The following is a 19,959-nucleotide window of genomic DNA, read 5'->3' on the forward strand; positions in this document are numbered from 1 at the left end:
AACCAAACTAAATTCTTGACAGTTGAATCTTTATCATCAGGCGTGTTTCCTGCGTTAGGTTCCTTGTTTTAGCTATTTTTGTGTCTGAAGAACTTTCAGATGTGCTGGCTTTATATAGACACCAAGCTTGGCAACAAAAATTGTGTCTTTTAATAAAAAGAACGACCTTCATCACTGGTACCAAAATGACCCAATACTCAAAATTTCTTATGTATTTTTTATGGAACCAGTCAATTTTAAGTTTTTAATGGCTTTTTTAGGATTTGTTTAGTATTGTGGCTGTGACCGTACTAAAAGAAATTGCACTTGAAGACCTAAGAGTGATTTGTTAATGCAATATTTCACAAATGCATGGGGTGTCCGAAAACTTTTTTCCACCACTGTATGTTCTGTGTTAAGTAATGAAACAAATTTGTCTGGTGATGACAGAGTGTTTGTAGCTTGGAGCAAGTCTGTGTAGCTATGGCGAAGTCTATGAGTGTGTGTGTGTGTGTGTGTGTGTGCGTGTGTGTGTGTGTGTGTGTATCTATAAGAGGAAAATGTGGTTAGGGCCCAAGCTGACTTCTTTTATGCTTTTGCTCATTTTCCTTTGTTGTGATGCTCTGTTGTATGGTCAAAAGTCACACTACAGACAATTTTGCAGTGAAATGCATTTATTTTTAATGTGCAATGCTCCTTTAATCTCGCATTTAAAAAAAGTGAATATATGAAAAACAATGTCCAGCGTGCAATTCAAAATATATTATGACCTATAGTTTATATGTAATCCACAAAGGTGTGATGATGTATGTCATGTCAGATCTCACTTTGTGCATTTATTTCTTCAGCATTGGGCGAAAATAACCATCTGACACCTTGCACTTTTCTAATATAACGTTTATTTACAAAGCCTTCTAAACTTGTCTCAGCGGTAGAATGAACCAGCATGCGGGCAGTGAGAAAGAAGAGGAAGCGTCTCCTCAGCCTGTGCTGGAGTGGTGTGAAAACACACACAACAACAGGATGTGTGGTAGTGGTGTTGGTCCATACACAAAGTGACATTCGAGCTTTACAGCGTGCTATTTCAGTAAAACACCCCCTCTGTGAAGCATAAGTTACATGTACTAATTTAACTCTGATTTCAGGCAAATCATCTAGTTGTATTTTTAACAACAGTGCAAGCATCGGTCTGCAGAAATTACTGAGGCACAATGATGCATCCCAGGAGTTAAAAAAAAAAAAAAAAGTCCTGCACTGGTGACAGTTAAATATTAAAAATATGAAACATGAGGTTAGAGAAAACTTAAGCATGCAAAGCTGTGACATAACATTTTTAAAAAATTCAACGTCTCCATTTATCAAAGGAGGAAATATCAGCTGCCATTTTTTAATACAAAAATATAACATTACTATGAATAATGTTGCTAATAAATTAGATATTCATGGTGAGAGGACAGCCCACCTTTTTTTTTTTTTTTTTTTCAAACAAAGTCACATTTTCCACTATCATCACATGTATCTATCTTAAATGTGGTATGGTGACATTGCATGTGTGGTATGGCTCACTGAAACAAAGGAAAAAAGAGCTGTTGTCGCCCCAGAATGTAAATTCAAGTGCAGTAAAACCACAGATAAAGTTGCTATCGTGCAGGCGAGCTTCAGCTCAGCAGGCGGGCTGCAGAACACTGACCACAGCGAGAGCCGAGAGCTCATGCCCCTCAGTATCGGCAGAGCAGAGACCCAGAGGAACCATGTCTCTCACAGCTTTACCACCTCATGTTTGGTATTTTCCATGAGCTCATGACACATGTTGGACTTAATCGAACCAGGGCTTGGAAATAAAAAGTCACATTGAGATGCCAAGTAGGCTTTTCTTTTACCCTGAAATTGAAGTTGGAGGCACCAAAAGAGGCGGACAATGTTAAAATTGCAAATTCTGATATTGAAATTTTAATGGCAAACAAGTGGAGCTTAATGGTGTCGACAAGGACCTCACACTGATTGCATGCTTCCCCGAAAATATTGCACCTGGAAGAGAAGAGGGTGATGGATCCATTCACACAAATCCATGATGCGTTTCAAGCGTCTCAGATGATGTTGTTTGGTGCCACTGGAGTTCAAACGGCTTCGTTCCCACTTGTTTGCTCTCGCTTCATGCACAAAATGAAAGGACTAAAGAAAAGAAATGCCTCAAATGTGCTCTGGTGTGAAAGCAGCTGATAGGTGCGAGCTGCATGTGATACACTGACAGTCATTTGTGAGCAGTGCAGCAGAGGCGGCTCTGTTTGCACGTGGTATTAACAAACGTCCTGCATGAGCCGATGACAAGCTGACACCTCTAACTTTGAACAGGTCCCGCCCACCTGCACATTCAAACATTCAAGCTGAACGTTGGATTTAGGTTGACTGACCCTCTCAAATCCACTGGAATAATTAAATAATCTGAGCCTGAACACAATCTGGTCGAGTCTAATAAATAACAGGCGGAGGCTGGACTGAGTAAGAATGTCTCCTTTTGTCAAACAGATTTTTTTATGTTTTTATAGTGGAAGGAGGACTTGCATGTAAATGTCTGTTTTACTGTGCATGTGACAGTAAAACTCTCTCTCTCTCTTTCGACTGCATACGGAGCAGGAAAGTGATATCCAATCACAAGTGGGCGGGCGAGACGCATGTGGAGATGCATTTTAATGCCAGGTAGAAACAGGGCCAGAGCTTTCCCCACTACAGCAAAACATCAGGGGGCAACATCTGGGAGAGGCTGAGGCTCAGTCATTTTATGTAACTTGGGTAATGGAAACCTGGCGATTGAGAGGGAGCGTGGAAAATAATGCTAAACATGACATGAAAGAAGAAGTGATTAACAGAACCGTGATCTAACGTTATCACAGACCACAATCTGTCTGCCGCCCCACACAGTGACCCCCGTCTGTGTTTCAAAAGTGACGCACGCCGAGCCAAAGTGGGTACTCTAATTAAAGGTCAACATCTTGATCTTAAATAACAGACACGGCTGATCTGAAGTGGACAAAATCTTGTTTGTGTTCCAGCGTTTGATTGGCCTGACAGGGCGGCTGAAAGTTCCCACCTGCCACCGCGTCACTCTGATTTTGTTGAAGTTCAGTGGGATGATGCATGTGATGACTGACTGACCTAAAGATGGGGGACTGGTCTCACCTTTGGGTTCAATGCGTCACACCAAGTGACAAGAGCATCTTGTTATGCTGCCCTTTATCATAACTGTCATCAGAAATCACCCCCCACATTTATGCAGCATTAGCACAACACTGCAAAAATGAATGTAAGTGGGCAAAGGGTAAAGGAAAGTGGGCAAAGGGCAAAAATAAATGTTGGTACTTGCAGGGGTAGAAGCATGGAAAGAAAAATATTCCAGATATCAGTGAGTCCATGTTTGTGTCTCTGTCCCTGTGAGAGGAGGCGTCACTTTGTTCCAAAACATCACCAGGACCCTCTCAAGGTTGGCCAGACGTCTTTCTTGATTTGTGGTTTTCACACATCACAGTCAGACACCCCCGCCCACCCACTCACTCACACACACACACACACACACACACACACACACACACACGGCACACTTGAGCACTTCAGGATGGGAGGACTTCAACGTATTCATCGTCAGCGTCAGCGTTGACATCTGGAGACAGGGGGCAGGAAGACAGTTATTTCCTCACAAGAAAGAAAGTTAAGTTAGAAAAAAAACAGCAAAGAGAAACAGAGATAGCTCAGAGAAAGAAAGAAAGAAAGAAAGAAAGAAAGAAAGACAGAAAGAAAGAAAGAAAGAAAGAAAGAAAGGAAGGAAGAAAGAAAGACAGAAAGACAGAAAGGAGTGAGTTTACAAGTTTCATGCGTGTCTTACTCTCATAATCGGGCGGGTCAGCAGCTCCATCAGCCGCCTGCTGGTGCGGGGTTCGGACCTGTAACGCCGTCTTCCTCTTGACGGAGTGCCGCAGGTGCATGGCCAGGCCCTGGTTCCTCCTCTTATAGTGGCGGATCATATCATCTAACGTCTTGAAGAGCATCTCCGGCATGCCTCCTGTTGCCTTCAGGAAGACAAAAACGTGTAGGATCTCAGTTTGGGACAGAAACACTTTTATTTTGAAGGGATGAGGTGGATATGCGGGTGGATTTGTGAAGGTTTTATTGGTTGAAATTTTAATTGGCAGCCACCAGCACAGGATGATGTCACTGTTTAAGATGCCATGTTTTACAGGAAGTCGAGGTCATGTGAGGTCATTTCATGGGGAATTTAATGCTCCTATCAGTTGGTGATTAATAGTAATAGTAATTTAAGCCTCTAAAAATGATTAGAATAAAAAAATGTTTCCCACATCTAGTACTTTATGTGCCTTACTACATAAATATCTCTTTAAATGAAACAGCCCACCCCCTGAAACATCTAAGTTGCATGGTTCTCACACTAGTACAGGTGTGTTATGTCACTACAGCTGTGGTTACGTCAGGTGAGGGCCCTAAAGCAGAGGGGATTTTTAGACGATTACAGATGTCACGTTCTAGTTCGTCACTGTCCAAAACTAAAGCAAATGTGTGTAACATGTTGATATTTCTTGTATGTTTTCCACAGCCAAAAACAGTCAAACTGACCCCAGAGAAACACCGACGTGAACAAAATGTGTCCAGGGCATTAAAAACACACCATCATGTTAATATCATGTTTAAAAAAAATCATCCCTAAGAAAAAAAAAATCATGTATTTAAAGGCTCTAAACACTGAATGTGGTCAAACTGGCGCCAAAGAAGATGGAAGCGTTAAAGGAGAAGTCCGCCCCGAAATAAATTCTTACCGACTCGCCTCCAAGTCTGTGGAAACTCCACTGAGGTTTGAACAGAAACCACACAAACAGGCCAATACCCCCACAGCTGCATGACAGTAATAATAAAAATATTAATTAGAACTTGCTGTATGTCATGTGCCTCCTCCTGTTGCCCTCAGGAAAAAAAAAAAAAACATGTAGAGAGGGCTTAAAGGAGAAGTCCACTCCAAAATAAAAGTTCTTAGCAACTGTAACGGTGGAATTACACAGGGGATGATTCTGTCAGGGCCAGAGTAGAAATGAAACGCTCATGTAGATCATTTCGGGCATTTATTATTTTACGAGCTCAGGTCGTACAACCATTTGCAGGTGCAGATAGCGTAAGAATGACAATTAGGAGGAGAGAATTCCTCTTTAGATCATTTGGTAAATGATATCTGGGTTCTCTCATCATCCTAAAAGACATCTGGAAGACTTTAACCGTCTGCTATACAGAAAGATTACAGAGCATATAGTTTTCCAGACGTGATGGTGCCACTTCTCAGCTACAGAGTTCAGAAAAAACTACTTGACCGGGAGAAACTTCATGACCCAGTGACGGGGATACTCGACGTGCTTTGCTCAGGGGCCACCTTTGCGAAATGACAGGAGGCTGCAGGAGCCAGTTAATAAACAAACATTAATGATATTTAACAGATTCAAGTAAAAGGCCAATAAATCATCTGCCTTTGAAATTCTTTAGTTTCAAATTAACGTTTTGGCTTAACTTATTATTTAAATTACTTTGGTACAAGGATGGACTAATTCTAGGAGTTGGCCTATATATATCTAGATAAATGTCACATTTAACAGCTGCAGCTTTCAGTTTGAAATGCTGTGGTTACACTTGAAAGAGTTTGTTCAGCATTGAACATAAAGCTTGAACGTCTTCCATCATGCAATCACTCAGATGTTGGACTCATTCATATACAAAAAAACATAAACTGCTCCCACCAGGGACGGAGTGAAACGCAGATTATCTTCTTAGAATGAAATACACATTTATAGGATCAGAATTATAATCATCTCTGCATAACGTTTGCTGTCCTCACTTGCCTTTGTCAAGAGGCAGATCCAGGCACAGCCGCACCGCAGCGATCGGGTGTATGAGAACTTTTTGCAGAAATAAAAAACTTTTTGTGGAGAAAAAATTGTCACAGCTTCTGCACACTGCACAGAGCACTGAGAGGCTAAAACGCAACTTCCTATATAAAACCCAGGGGATGAACCTTTATTCACTTAAATATTTTTTTCCCTTTTTCAAAAAAATTGCAGTGTGAATACATTTATTTTCACTGTGAATTAGAAAATGGTCAGTGGGCCACTCAGCCTCTTATGGGGAGCCAGATTTGACCCTCAGACCTCAAGTTAAGCATCATGCCCTGTGATGTCTGGTGATGATGAAATGATGATGGAAACTACTGTAGGTATTGTGAGAATATTATGACCTACTCTCCCCCACGTGTGTGGAAACTCCACTGTGGTTTGTACAGAAACCAAACAAAGTCTGAGGGTCCCTGTGGCTCCATAATAATAATAATAATAATAATAATAATAATAATAATAATAATAATAATATGAACTTAATGTATACAGCATTTTTCCAAAGGTAAGTCACAAAGCGCTCACCAACAACAGCACTTGTAAAATCAGTAAAAAAAAAAAAAAAAAAAAAAAAGCAGAAATATTAGATAAAAAGTAAAATTTTGAAGAAATACAATTTATACATTGAAAATGAATGACTTAGTAAAGAGAAGAAAGCATTTAATGGATGGCAGTGATGGTGCTCTCTTCAATCTATTTAACGGCTTCATTTTATTTAAACGGCGGTGAAAGGATAAAATGTCTTTATAATTATTCCTTTCACAATAAAAGCTCAGTCAGCAAAGATGAGAAGAGGAACCTGCTTCTGCTTTGTTGCTGTGACTTTCTGTCATTTCTAAATTTCACAGCAAAGGCTGCATGATGAAAAACTGCAGATGAGAACCACTGAGGCCCAACTTGCAATTTCACGTAACACCCCTTTAAAAGCATGTAGTGTGCAGCGTGTTCTCTCCTCCTTTTCTAACTGCATGGAAAAGATCCCAGCTCACACAGTTACTGTTTGGAAAAAGGAGCTCAGTCACTTTTACTGCCAGGACATTTGACATGAGACACTTTGGACTTTTACTGCAGGAGATTTTTACTGCACTACTTCTACTTCTACTGCAGTCACATACCAGCAGAGGAACAGTACTTCTACTTCTACTGCAGTCACATACCAGCAGAGGAACAGTACTTCTACTTCTACTGCAGTCACATACCAGCAGAGGAACAGTACTTCTACTTCTACTGCAGTCAGATACCAGCAGAGGAACAGAACTTCTACTTCTACTGCAGTCACATACCAGCAGAGGAACAGTACTTCTACTTCTACTGCAGTCACATACCAGCAGAGGAACAGTACTTGTACTTCTACTGCAGTCAGATACCAGCAGAGGAACAGTACTTGTACTTCTACTGCAGTCAGATACCAGCAGAGGAACAGTACTTCTACTTCTACTGCAGTCAGATACCAGCAGAGGAACAGTACTTCTACTTCTACTGGTGGTTTTGTAATTATTCCTCACAGCTCATGCAGCAGATCCACTCCACTTTATGCAGTTTTTTTTTTTTTTTTTTTAAATCACGTGTTAACATCAGTACTTGGGGAAAACTCACCACCTCGCCCTACAACTCCAGTCTAGATTCCACTGAGTTGTTTGGCTAATTGGATAAAAACTGACTTTTTATTTTGAGGACAAACTCTTCCTTTGAGGGCATGAAGACTGTTGGGTTTAGTTTGGTTTCTAGTTTTTCCATGACTGAACAACCACGTTGGTCTAGGTGTGTGTGTGTGTGTGAGAGAGAGAGTGTGTGTGCGCCCACCTGAATAGTATAGTGTCCGGTGTGTGTCTGAAGCACTCTGTAGGTATAGACCACCCTCTGTTTACTGCAGACACAAACAGGACACACACATTACTACACATTAAGAGTCCAGCAGAAATACTACTTTCATAGCGGCACTGAGTTAGTGTTAGCAGTAATAGCACTAACCCCTTGAACTTCAACTCTCTTCTATTTTTCTTTTAAGCGGCTTCAAAGTTGAAGTGAAAACATTTTTTTCCGAGCTACATCACATCTTACATGGAGGGAAATATTCAAAACCAAGATGCTGTTGTTTTATAGCTGCAGAATCACATGAAATAGAAAAGATCTACATGTCTCATGCATCATTTTAAACTCATTTCCCTGAATTCACTAGCACATGTTTGGGACCTCCACTAGAGTTTAAAATAAAGTTCTGTGGGTTTGAGTAAAGCTCTGCCGTGCGGCGATGACAAACCGTCCTGTGAGAAAGGTGTTACTGCAGAGGTGCAAAGAAAACTAACGTTAACAGAAAATGTTGCACAACAGGCAGAAAAGTATTGTTTGTTTAATCAATACAAGCTTTTGACAGCAACATGTCAAAATGCATTAAGCTCATCTTTCCACAAGAAAAGCATTTATGCAATTATTGAGCTTCTGCAGGGAGTTCTGGGGGTCAGTCATTATTCATGACTTTTTTGGCAAGGATCCCTTTCAAGAAAAAACCTAACGTGCACCATCGCAATATTTCTCTGATATTAGTATGAGTTGCAGAAGCATTTGTGTAAACTTTCCCAACATATCAGAACATGTTGTGCAAAGAAAAGGGACAAAAATGGAGGGTGATGGACTCACTAGACACACAGGCACATGGCTCCCTGGATGGTCTCGCTGTCTCGGATCAGGTAGGCTCCGTCCTTGTTCTTCTTGCTGAGCATCTCCTCACACTCCAGCTTGCTCATGGCGCCGTGGTAGCACACCGGCCAAGCCCCCGCCATGACGGGGAAGAGGGGCACAACACGCTGCTTATTTCCCACCACAGCCCTCCATGACCCGCTTCAGCTCAGAGGTCAGCGCGCCGGTTCTCCTCACAGCGCTCAACGACGCCATAGATTTCAAGCTTTGATGTTCAGTTTTTGCTTTTTTTTTCAGCCTTTTCTCTCTGTTTTTGTGCTCTCAGTAAGGCCAGACGGAGCAGAGCGGGCACCAAGCGGAGTGCAAAATCACAAGAGGAAGGTCAGAGAGAAGGGCCTGCTGCAATGAACAGGCAGTGCACAGAGAAGAGACCACAGCCGCTGACTTAGCCTGTCAAGTGAGCCACATTCACAGGAAATATGTGTGTGTATGTGTGTGTGTGTGTGTGTGTGTGTGTAGACAGATGGAGAGATAACCCGCGAGAAAAGCACAAAAAAGATGCAGAGAACATGTGATGGAAACCTTTGTGCAGACTTCTTCACACTGAGAAACGTTCCTGGAAGTAATAAAAGCACTTAATCTTTTTCTTTAACAAGTCTTTACCTTCTTTTTTCTTTTTCTTTTTTTTCAGGCACCAGCAGCAAGATCACACCAGTCTAGTTTTGTGTGCCATTCTTAGCCTTTTATCAAATACCAAACAGCATAATCAGTCATGCTTATCCTCTGCCGATGAGATGGAGCTTCCTCCCTGACCACAGCCACATACAAACACTCTGTTTATGTGTGTGCACCAGTAGCAGCATCACAAGACATCAATAGCAACAATATCAATAATAATAGGTGTAATTATAAAAGGAGAAATTGTACAAGAAGTGGCCTCGCACTAGTATTAACAGTGGAAACAGAATTAGAAACAGTACAAGAGTGACATCAGTAAAAATAACAGCGGCTGCTTTATTAGTAGTAACAGTGGCAGTACAAGTATTAGTAGAAGTAATATTACAGTAATAGAATTACAGGATTACCTCAAACATATATGAGAAAACTACAACTTGTAATCTTTTAAAGTTCTTTTACGTCAGCATCTTTTTTTTTCTTTTTTTTTAAATGTTCCGTATGTGTTCCGATAGCCTTATCTTTTCAGTCAGGCTTTTATTTTGGAGTAACGTTACAGCCTTAGTCTTTTTCAGTTTAATCATAGATTAATATATATATATATACATATTACCATTTTATCTCATTTCAATTTTTATTTGATTTTATCAACCTTTGTTGCACAGTTTATGTTGTTGTGATTTTTTTTAAGTCTAGCATAGTTTTTATTGTTGTTTTTAATTTTATTTTTTGTCTGTCTCTTTTAATCTTGCAATGTGAAGCACCTTGGACTGCATATTTGTATGAAAGCTGCTGGTAAAAAAAAAAAAAAGGTTGAGTTGAGTTAATGTTTCAGATAGCATTACAGTATTATTATAGTAGTAATGTTACTAGTTATAGCAGCAGTAATAGCAGTAATAGCAGTAGTAATAATGGTAACAGACAGTATAAGAGTATTAGAGGCACCAGAGTTGAGATGTTGATGCCTGCCACCTAGTGAATAAATACACAAAAACTTGCTCTTTTCCTTCACTCAGGTGCTTTTAATCGCAGTAATATGAGCTGAGTTTATTGAAAACATAAACAACATATTTCCTTGTGTTAAATGTAGTACAGTAAGACCAATTTCCACCTGTCTCCTGCCTTGATAAAGACAGAGAGGAGGGCACATCGAGAGTGAGATAACAGGGAAAAGTAATGTTTGTGACTAGTAATCTCATGCGGTGTTGAGGAATTTTATGTATAAATTTGTGTGACGATTAATTGATTCAAAAAGATGTGATTATAATGGCCTTGACTGAGTGACACAAAGTGCTCCTCCTGTTTCTGGACACTCTGGAACAAACATCTGTGTTTTAATCACTGTGGACTCATGAACTGCCATGTTTCATATTTTTGTACTATTATCTTTGTATTGGATTTTGTATTGGATTTTTTTTTTTTTTTTTAATTAATGACAACTAATGATGATATCCTGCATACATAAAACTGCAAAAACCTGTATATACACAATAAAACACTGCAGTAATCCAGAAAAGTCACAGTACCTGAGTTTTATCTCAGTTCTAACAGAAAGAAGGCCAAAGGTGAAAAATCACAAAAACCTGCGTGCACACTTCCAAACCACGTCAGTTTATAACCCCAACACCACTGCAGTGTTTATCAAGGTTTAGGCACTGCTTATGATTTATACTATCTTGGCATAAACTAATGCACGTCTTTAATTGGGGAAAAAAATCACAATATGAACAAACATCTTACAAAGAGCTTGTTATTAGAAAACATGAATAAAGTTCCTGTATATCAGAGAGTAATAAAATAACTAAATTTTGCTTTGTGATTATGAAATCTACACAAATTTCGTGAAAATGTCCTCTTCTGCTGTAAAAGCCCTGTAATATGAGCTCAACATCATGGAGGGCATGGGGTGCAAAGGAACAGGAGAATGAATTAATTTGAAAAAATTATAACAAAAATAACAATTTTAATATTCAAAATGTAATAAAAAACGGTTCACAGTACATTTCGACAGTTTTAATTTTTTTAAAAAAGACTTTATATGATTCTTTTTTTTTTTTTTTAATAAACAATCAATGTACAAATATTTCAGACGGGTGCTCAACACAATGATGTATAAAGAAACAGGAGTATGAATTAAAATAATAATCAACAAATAAATAATTCGAGAAAAAAGATTAAATTAATATAAAATCATTAGAGAGTAAAAACACAACACACAAGTTAGTTTGACAGTTTTATTATTATTGTTGTTGTTTTTAAACATGCGGGGTCACGCCTGCCCTCAGTGACGCGGTTGCTATGCAACGTGACGCGGAAGTCGGAGACTCTGAGGTAACGGTTAGCCACCGCTCGCTGCTAATGCGATAAAACTGACTCTCAGCTGCAAAAGTGAGGAAAACATTCACATACCGTTAAAGTCAGTTGGATAATTGAACATATTATGAACCTCCGTATCCGAGGGTCGTGATGCAGAGCTTTAACAACAGAGTCGGAGTTGAATTTGTGGACGGATCAGACGCTGAAGACAACAAAGGTCAGCTGACAAGCTAATTTGAACTCGGTTAGCGAGAAGCGCAGTAACTTTGCTGTTTATTCAAGTCAGTTTCATGGTTTTTGGTGTTTCGGTCACTTGTTAAACTTTATGAAACGTGTTGCGGGCAGCTGGCGGAGCGGCGGCCGGGCTGTGGGGCGTCGTCGCGGCCGTGGTGACGCTGCTGTCCCTGCTGCTCCTCCTGGCCACCTTCCCCCTCACCGTGTGGACCTGCGTCAAGGTAAACTGCTGAGTCACGGTTTGACCCTCCTCTTATCCTTGACGTTAATTTGACCCAGTTAGGATGACAATGAGGAGCTATAACATGACATTTATAATCACCAATAACCTCCCTCTGCTTTAGAGCCCTAACCAAACATAAGCACACCTGCAGCAGTGGGACACTCTTCTGATACTTAATGCAGAATTTAAATGGAGACAGGTGGACCCAAATACAGGAGCGAACAGGCAGGCATAGAAACTAAAGCAAATCCCATTCATGGCCAGACTCAGGTTACTTCCTCAAAGAACTAAAGACAAGGGACATGAACACCAAGGAACAATGACAAACAACCTGACAAAGAACCAAACTGAAAGCCAGACAAACTGAACTGACTGGAAACCTGGACACACCTGGAGAAGGGGAGGGACACAGGACAGAGGACTGGTTAATGTGGTAGCGTATGTTGCAAACAAAACCTGCTCCGGATCAGATTACCTGCAGAATTTCAGCTTAAAAATTGCAAACATTGAGTATCACAGCTTTCACAGCGTGTTAACTGTGTGTGGGGCTCAGCATGTGTGTGTGTGTGTGTGTGTGTGTGTGCTGTTGGCTGCACTAAAACAGACTTTGTACAGCTGCAGGATGGAGCCAGCTCCTCTGAAACTGTATATTCAGCTGGAGCTGCCCCCCTCCAGTCTTGTCTCATTTTTTCCCCCTTTTGCTTCAGGTAATGCGTCTATTAACCTTTTCAATTTTGCACTCAATATCAAATCACAAAATACAAGAATAATGAGCCACAGCAGCTGCATAACACTTTGATGTTTTTATGCTTGGTCCGTATTTGCTGCCAAGTTTGTTTTTGATGCTGCCAGCACTGCATCTAATAAAACACCAAGTCTGACACACATAGGTGTAATATATCAATTAAATCTATTTCACTTGATATTGACAAAAACCACAGTGATTTAGATGCATCCTTTGATATAGGATAGTGTGAGTCAATGCACTTCTTGAGTGCAATGTTTAATTAATAGAGATAAAGTGGAAGATAATTTACAGATTTACACAATGCACAGTTTTCTACCAATGTTCTCTGGCCTGATTTGCAGCCTCAGTATTGTTTTGCAAAATTTTTTGTCCTCCTCGTTGCTCTCCATAACAGTTTGTTCCTCCTGAGTGAAGTTGGCTGCATGCGATCAGTCCATTTTGTGCAGAAAAAGAGTCACATGACCAAACGCCTCTTAATATGAAGGCACAGCTCAGAGAAGAGAGCCGGGCCTCAAAAAAAAAAAAAAAAAAACAGCTGAGAACCACCAGTGATCTGGACTTGGGGCTTTAGTTTTTGTCAAGCAGCTCACACAAAGAAAGCCCTGCTCTGTTGAACTTGATTTGTGGTGCAGTAGAAACACAGGAGACCAAGAAGTTCAACAAAAAGTCCAAAAAGAGAGTGTGGTGTGTGTGATCTTGGTGTTGTTCATTTTCTCTTTGTGTAATGGAGGAGGTTCAATTTTCTTGTGGAGACTATCGTCACAGAATCATTCTGTCAGGAATGTACAGCATAGCCAGGAGACGCAGATTATTTAGAGAGTTTATTTCTCTTAACTTCAGCATGAGAAAGGAGGGGAAACAGACACATGGGTCATCTGAAAGAAAGCAAACAAAAGATTAAAACTGAACATAAACTGACCTCACTGCATAAAATAAAGATAAATGTCAATAAGGTTGAGGTTACTAATTGAACTAAGGAAACAAACAAAACTCACCAGGTCTGCCGCCCCATGTGAAGGTGAAAAGAAGGAGTGAGGGGAAGTGCAGTCTTAAATAAGGGAGTGAACAGGTGAACTCAATCAATGCAATTAGGTGGTGGCAAAGCTAGAAACAACTAGTGAGTATAAAGGAAGTGAGACACCAAACAGGAAAAGGTTAACAAAATAAGAGCTTCACAACAGTTTGTGTTATTATGTAAGCCTCAGTGTGAGCCTCCATGCTGCTCGGCTGCTGACTGACAGGCTGTGTTTGTGTCCTGCAGGTCGTCCAGGAGTATGAGAGGGCCGTCGTCTTCCGCCTGGGCCGCGTCGTTAAGGGACGAGCAAAAGGACCCGGTACTAATTATTTCTGTCAAATCAAGCCACAGCGGGCCATTCTGACTCCTCCCATAGCCCCCTTTAATCTATTTTCCGAAGATGACTCATAATTTTATTGATCTTTGTTGCAATCAGTGTGAGTCGCTCTGGGTAAGAGTGTTCACTTAATGCTTAAAAGGATATTAAATGGTAAAAATATGAAAATGTATTTGCACATTGTGTAATGCGATCAGGAAGGATTGAAACTACCTGACTGCAAAAAAGCATATAATCTAACTCACTGGGAGATTACAAGCTAATTCCACCTTTTTTTTTTTTTTTGTCAGTTGAATCGAAATGATCCTCACCTCATTTGACCCTCAGCAGTTTTCCACAGTGCACCTTTAAATTATTATTTGATTGTTTTTGTCATTGATTAACAGTTCTTCACAAATCAGCTTGAAATGAGGATTTTATTGTCCATAATGCATTTTGTGTTTGGTGTACAGACAAAATCACAGCACGCAGTGAAAGTCTGAGAGGGTCAGTGGCATTGCAACGTGCTATCAGCAAATTTGTCACAAGTTCATTACAGAAATACATAGAACACAAATACTGATTGATTCCACTGATTTTATCTACTTTTGTTGTTTAAACAATACAGGACAAACTATAGTGGGTATATGGGTAATAATTCTAACATTTCCATGCTGTCCTCGTTCACAAATGACTCCCAGGTTTTGAATCAGACTATAATCTGTTTTGTCTTGTTCCTGCAGGTCTCTTCTGGGTCATTCCCTGGCTGGACGTCATCCAGAAAGTGGATCTGCGAACTGTGTCCTTTAACATCCCTCCACAAGAGGTCAGCCAGAGCTCCACCATTTACTAATTCATCAGTTCTGAACATTCGGGACACGGTTTTAGACAAGCTGGTCTCAACCTGCAGGTCGGGCTCGTACCACAAGGGGCCCCAAAATGAGGGTCATAATATCATACACAGAATTTTGTACAATTAATGAATATTTGTAATTTCATTGCCTCCGTGCTTTGTAAGTAAAATAAAAATAAAAAAACATCATTTGATTTCAGGGTTCAAGTGTGTGTTAAGAGCTGTGACGGGTCCAAGCAAAGGGTTGTGAGCCAAAGAAATTTTCATGACATGTATCTCACACCCTCACCCTGTCACCGAGGTTATAGTAAGGACATTTTACAGAAACTCAAAACTGGAGTGCTGTAAACCAAATACAAAAATGAAACCGAGACAACTTTGCCTCTGTGGTTTGTACCAAAGCACGCAGACTACCAGTGTGATCACACCCTCACATCAGCCATCTTTCTGTTTCCCTTTTGTGCTCACATTTGTTTTACCCAGCAGCCCCTTTGTCGCCTCTCCCCAGGTCCTGACTGCCGATTGGGTGCCATTAAAGGTCGATGGTGTCATGTTTTACCGGGTGGTGGACCCGTCCCTCTGGGTGATGCGGGTGGCCAATGGCCCCCTGGCCACACACACTCTGGCCCAGACGACCCTGAGGGCCACGCTGGGCGCACACACACTCGTTGACATCCTGACACAGAGGAAGAGCATCGCACAGAGGATGGAGGTGAGTGACAGACGGCACACGGCACATTTATAGGAAATTCTGGTCTTTCACAAAAACAAGCACCAGCATACCACTGGCGTTAGACAGAGGCTCAGTCTCATTTGTTTATGCTCATTACATAAGTAATCTTTAGTTGTGTCAATATGTCATTTGTCTCTGATTTGTTGGCATTTTCAAGACTTCCAGATCAAAAGAATGTCCCAAAGTCCCTCAGAACATCATGGCATCTGGACATTTATTTGTTATTTAACACCAGAGATTTTCCACAGAGAGGAAGTGTTGGATTGGAATTGGATATTTGGACAAAGCTTTGCCGTCAATGTTACATCTGACCTGAATGTTGGTGTTCAAAATGCTGTTTGTAGCACATTTTAATGAGACTGGTGGTCGCTGTGTTTCTCCTGCAGGAGGTTCTGTATGCGGCGTCCAGGGTGTGGGGCGTGCAGGTGGAGCGGGTGGAGCTTAAAGAAATGACGCTGCCCCTCGGCCTGCAGCGCTGCATGGCTGCCGAGGCTGAGGCTGTCAGGGAGGCCAGGGCCAAGGTGCACAAACACACACACACACACACACACACACACACACAGAAATTCACACTCGTCTGTCAGGTGTGGCTAGTCAGCTTTAGCATGCAGCTTTACAGATTTGTGTGCTTCTGGCTCTTTGCCCCATGATGCCCTGGTCAGCTGGTTCACCAGGCTTCTCCGTCAACCTGCCTGGTTGAATAACATTAAAACACACCCGAAAGCAAACACACTAAACTCCTGCCATCTGCTTTGTTTAACCAGCACACTGCAGTACCAGCAACTATCCTGATGCTGGATAAATGTTGAAAACCTGGTCTAAATTCAATACCAAAGTGACGGCCCTGACCGGCATCCATGGCTTTGATATCAGTTCAAAACAGTTTCTGTTGCTGTTTCAATCATGTGGTCATCTGGATGTCATCAAACTCTGTCACCTTGTGTATGACACTTCCTACCAGCAAGTTTTGCATCCTGTGTGAACAATTTAAAGGCTTCATCGCACACAGCAGGGCCAATGCAAGCTGTGACTGACTCCACAACTCACTGTTTGTTAGATATTAAACGTCATAGACTGAGTTCACCAAAGGTCCACCCCTGACCTGCATGGAGTTATTTGTAACTTTTCTCCTTAATCAGGATTTCCAGTGCTCTCAGAATTTTTTTTATGACAGTTTGACTGCTGATTTAACCACTTGTGCAGTAAAATAATGTTAATACATCATCTGTTGTTGTTGTTTTTAAAGGGAGACTTACAATTTCCAGAGATCATAGTTGTGATTTATTCCTCATGTGAGAGTATCTGGAAAAAACATTTTGGGGATTTCCTCTTCTGCTATGAGCTCATCTGCATTTGTTGGTGTTTAAGATGTATGAAATCATCGTTTTGTGTGTGTGTGTGTGTGCGTGTGCGTGTGTGTGTGTGCGTGTGTGTGTGTGCGTGCCAGATGATTGTGGCAGACGGGGAAGTGAAGGCGTCCCATGCCCTGAAAGAGGCGGCATCAGGATTTTCCCCCGTGGCTCTCCAGCTGCGCTACCTGCAGTCGATGTCCTCCGTCTCGAATGTGGCCTCGTCCACCCTGGTCTTCCCCTGTCCCACAGAGCTGCTGCACGCCTTCACCTAGCTCCTCACCTGGAGGTCTCTGCTGGGGCGAGGAAGGTAGACTGTAAGGTGTGTAAAGATGACAACAAATAAAACAAAAAAACTAAAAAGGGAACAAAAAAAACACCAAACCCCCCTGTACCAACACTTGTTTATTGTTGCATTTGTCATTTGCCAAACAAAGTGCCGCTCTTATTTACATCCTTTATTAAAGTCACTGTGCTTGAATATGCTGTTTTTGTTAAACTGTTAAGATGAAGGCGATTTGAGGAGGGGATGAGGAGGGGATGCCGTCCATCTTGTTAGCAAAATGACCAAAATGCATCCCCTCGTTAACCTCCCCTCGTTAACCTGTCCTCGTTAACCTCCCCTCGTTAACCTGTCCTCGTTAAGATCCTCTCTGTGCTGTGTGTTGATGAATCCATGGTGCTGTCCGTGGTGCTGAAGACGCAGACGGATTTGTAATTGCACCTTTTTCTCTCAGTCCAGCCCCTCTGTCACTTTTGTCTCGGGTCTATAATATTCTCCAAACTATTTACTATAGAAACTCAGTTCTATATTATATTGTAGCCTATATACATTATAGAGCAGCGTCATCTGCATACAGACACACTGCTGCCTGTCGTATTCCTATAATATTCCTGTAATATTTCTATAATCATTCAGTACTATCTGCGCTGCTGAAAATACACCCCACACCAAGCCGCTGCTATAACAACATATTTTTAGGGGAGACGTGACTACAGATCTAGTTTTTACTAGAGATGTTTGGTGTAACCTGGGAGTGGAGCAGGTCATGTGACCGAGGAAATTAACCTGAAGCTCGCTCAGTTGCTGTCGTTAGAAAATTCAAGATGAAGTTTATACCGTCAAACGCTCTCATGTGAAACTTGAGCGTTATGAAAGAAGTCCACATCCAGTAAAAGAACAGGACTGTACAAAATATGTTTTAGCCTAATAGCAGTTCTATACAAACTTATTCTTTATTCACAGAGTCCACTCCCTTTGCTGGTGATATCAGGGGTGCAAATATTTCATGTTTATTTTTAAGTATTTCTCAGGTTTTTCTGAGGTGACTTTTTTCTGACATTCACTACCTTTAACCGGTTGTATTAGGCTTTAATGTTCTCTTTTCTATTTTGCACAATGTTGCACAATGTCCTTTGGGGGGTGGACATGGGTGGTGGTTAGGGAGTGGGACGGTGCTCCCACTGGGCAAACACCCCCCCTGTTAAAAAAAATAACAAATCACCTGCTGCTGTTAAGAATACCTCATTATGTCAAATGCTGGCATTTCAGTTCATGTACGGTGTCTTTTGTATTTATTTTCTATGTCATTGTTGTAACTTCACACAGTTGCTCTTGGTCAATTTTGTGCAAATTTTTGAATATACCGTATAATTGCATATTACATGTTAAATTACACTGTTAATAAATGAGACATGTATCTGTGCATTCTCTGTTTTAGATTAGTTTTCACTACCAACACAAGTGGAATGAAGCTCCTCATCACTGTACATCCCATTTGATACAGTTCAGTTCATTTAAATTAATAATCCCATTTTGTATTGTCACAGCAGCAAAAGCTTGCATTTCAACCATGGTTTAAAATAAAACACATAGCACATCCCTGTATTATATCCCACTGTAGCTGCAGCAAAAGGCCAGTTTAGTCAAATCCATGTCAGTGGCGAGGGCGGGTCCAGTCGAGTGTGGGTGAAGACCGGGTCCAAACTCAAGAATGAAAACTAGAAAAGCAAATCCATGTTTAGAAACAGAAACTAGACCTCTGAATGACTTGAACTGTGATTTTCAGACGCAGAGTCAGACGAATGGCTCGTTGGTATTGAAAGGATGTTGGTTCAGGTTTTTGGATAAGATTTAACATAACAGACACCAGACAGCACTCCCATTTCTAGGGTTTAGTTCCCACAAGTTATGAAATTTCTGTAAAGTCATGGAAAGTCAGGGAATTTAATAAATTAAGTCATGGAATATCCTGGAATTTGTTCAGTTCTCAATTTAAAAAAAAAAAGAAGACATTAAAGATATTAATTTTCCATTGTGTTAACATTAAGTTCATGAATGTAGCAGAATCAAACATCATAATAAATTTTAATAAGACGTCTTAATTTGACATGGGTTTATAAATTTAATCAAAAACATCAACATTTTAGTCATGAAGAAGTCAGGGAGTGTCCGATTCCACAGAATGGGACGTCTGCATCACTCTTTTTCTAATCTCCTCTGCTCAGTCCCCTCTGCCCCGTCTGACACGTTGTCCCACCGCCAAGTCATGTGACTGATCAGGGGGGCGGAGCCTACACAGATAAGCTCTTTAACTGGCCAGAACAGTGTGACCTAACAGTGACCTTTCCCTGGCTTCTCACCTGCCAAGGGCTGCTCAGCGCTGGTCCAGGTCAGTAGCCACAGACCCCTGCACCACACACACACACACACACACACACACACACACACACGTGCATGACATGCAGTAACACTGTAAAACCCCTCAAGACAAATGCATGCCGTGTTTTAGCTTTTTTTTTGACAGCCAGTGTGTCGTCCACATCTGAAATGATAGATGTTCCTCTCTCATCACAGCTGCAAAAGAAAAGAAAAAAAGTCTGGAAAACCTGCAGTGAAATTACACTTTGATTATTTAATAATGTTTTGTATAACATAATTATTA

General features: G+C 41.0%; 2 protein-coding genes across 2 annotated transcripts; one reads left to right on the forward strand and one right to left on the reverse strand.

The window, feature by feature from the left end:
* Positions 1-2,401: 2,401 nt before the first annotated feature.
* On the reverse strand, positions 2,402-8,952 carry LOC115379080 (SH2 domain-containing protein 1B). Its single transcript, XM_030079760.1, has 4 exons — positions 8,553-8,952; positions 7,719-7,782; positions 3,857-4,040; positions 2,402-3,634 (listed from the first exon to the last, which is right to left on the reverse strand). The coding sequence occupies exons 1-4, from the start codon at positions 8,693-8,695 to the stop codon at positions 3,585-3,587; spliced, it is 441 nt and encodes a 146-aa protein (XP_029935620.1). The 5' UTR covers positions 8,696-8,952; the 3' UTR covers positions 2,402-3,584.
* Positions 8,953-11,541: 2,589 nt separating this feature from the next.
* Positions 11,542-18,714, forward strand: LOC115379079 (erythrocyte band 7 integral membrane protein). Its single transcript, XM_030079759.1, has 7 exons — positions 11,542-11,760; positions 11,889-11,998; positions 14,010-14,082; positions 14,823-14,905; positions 15,441-15,644; positions 16,052-16,186; positions 17,113-18,714. Exons 1-7 carry the CDS (start codon positions 11,694-11,696, stop codon positions 17,287-17,289), a joined length of 849 nt encoding a protein of 282 aa, XP_029935619.1. The 5' UTR covers positions 11,542-11,693; the 3' UTR covers positions 17,290-18,714.
* Positions 18,715-19,959: the final 1,245 nt, after the last annotated feature.

This window comes from Myripristis murdjan, chromosome 20 (assembly GCF_902150065.1).
Source record: "Myripristis murdjan chromosome 20, fMyrMur1.1, whole genome shotgun sequence".
NCBI lineage: Eukaryota > Metazoa > Chordata > Actinopteri > Holocentriformes > Holocentridae > Myripristis > Myripristis murdjan.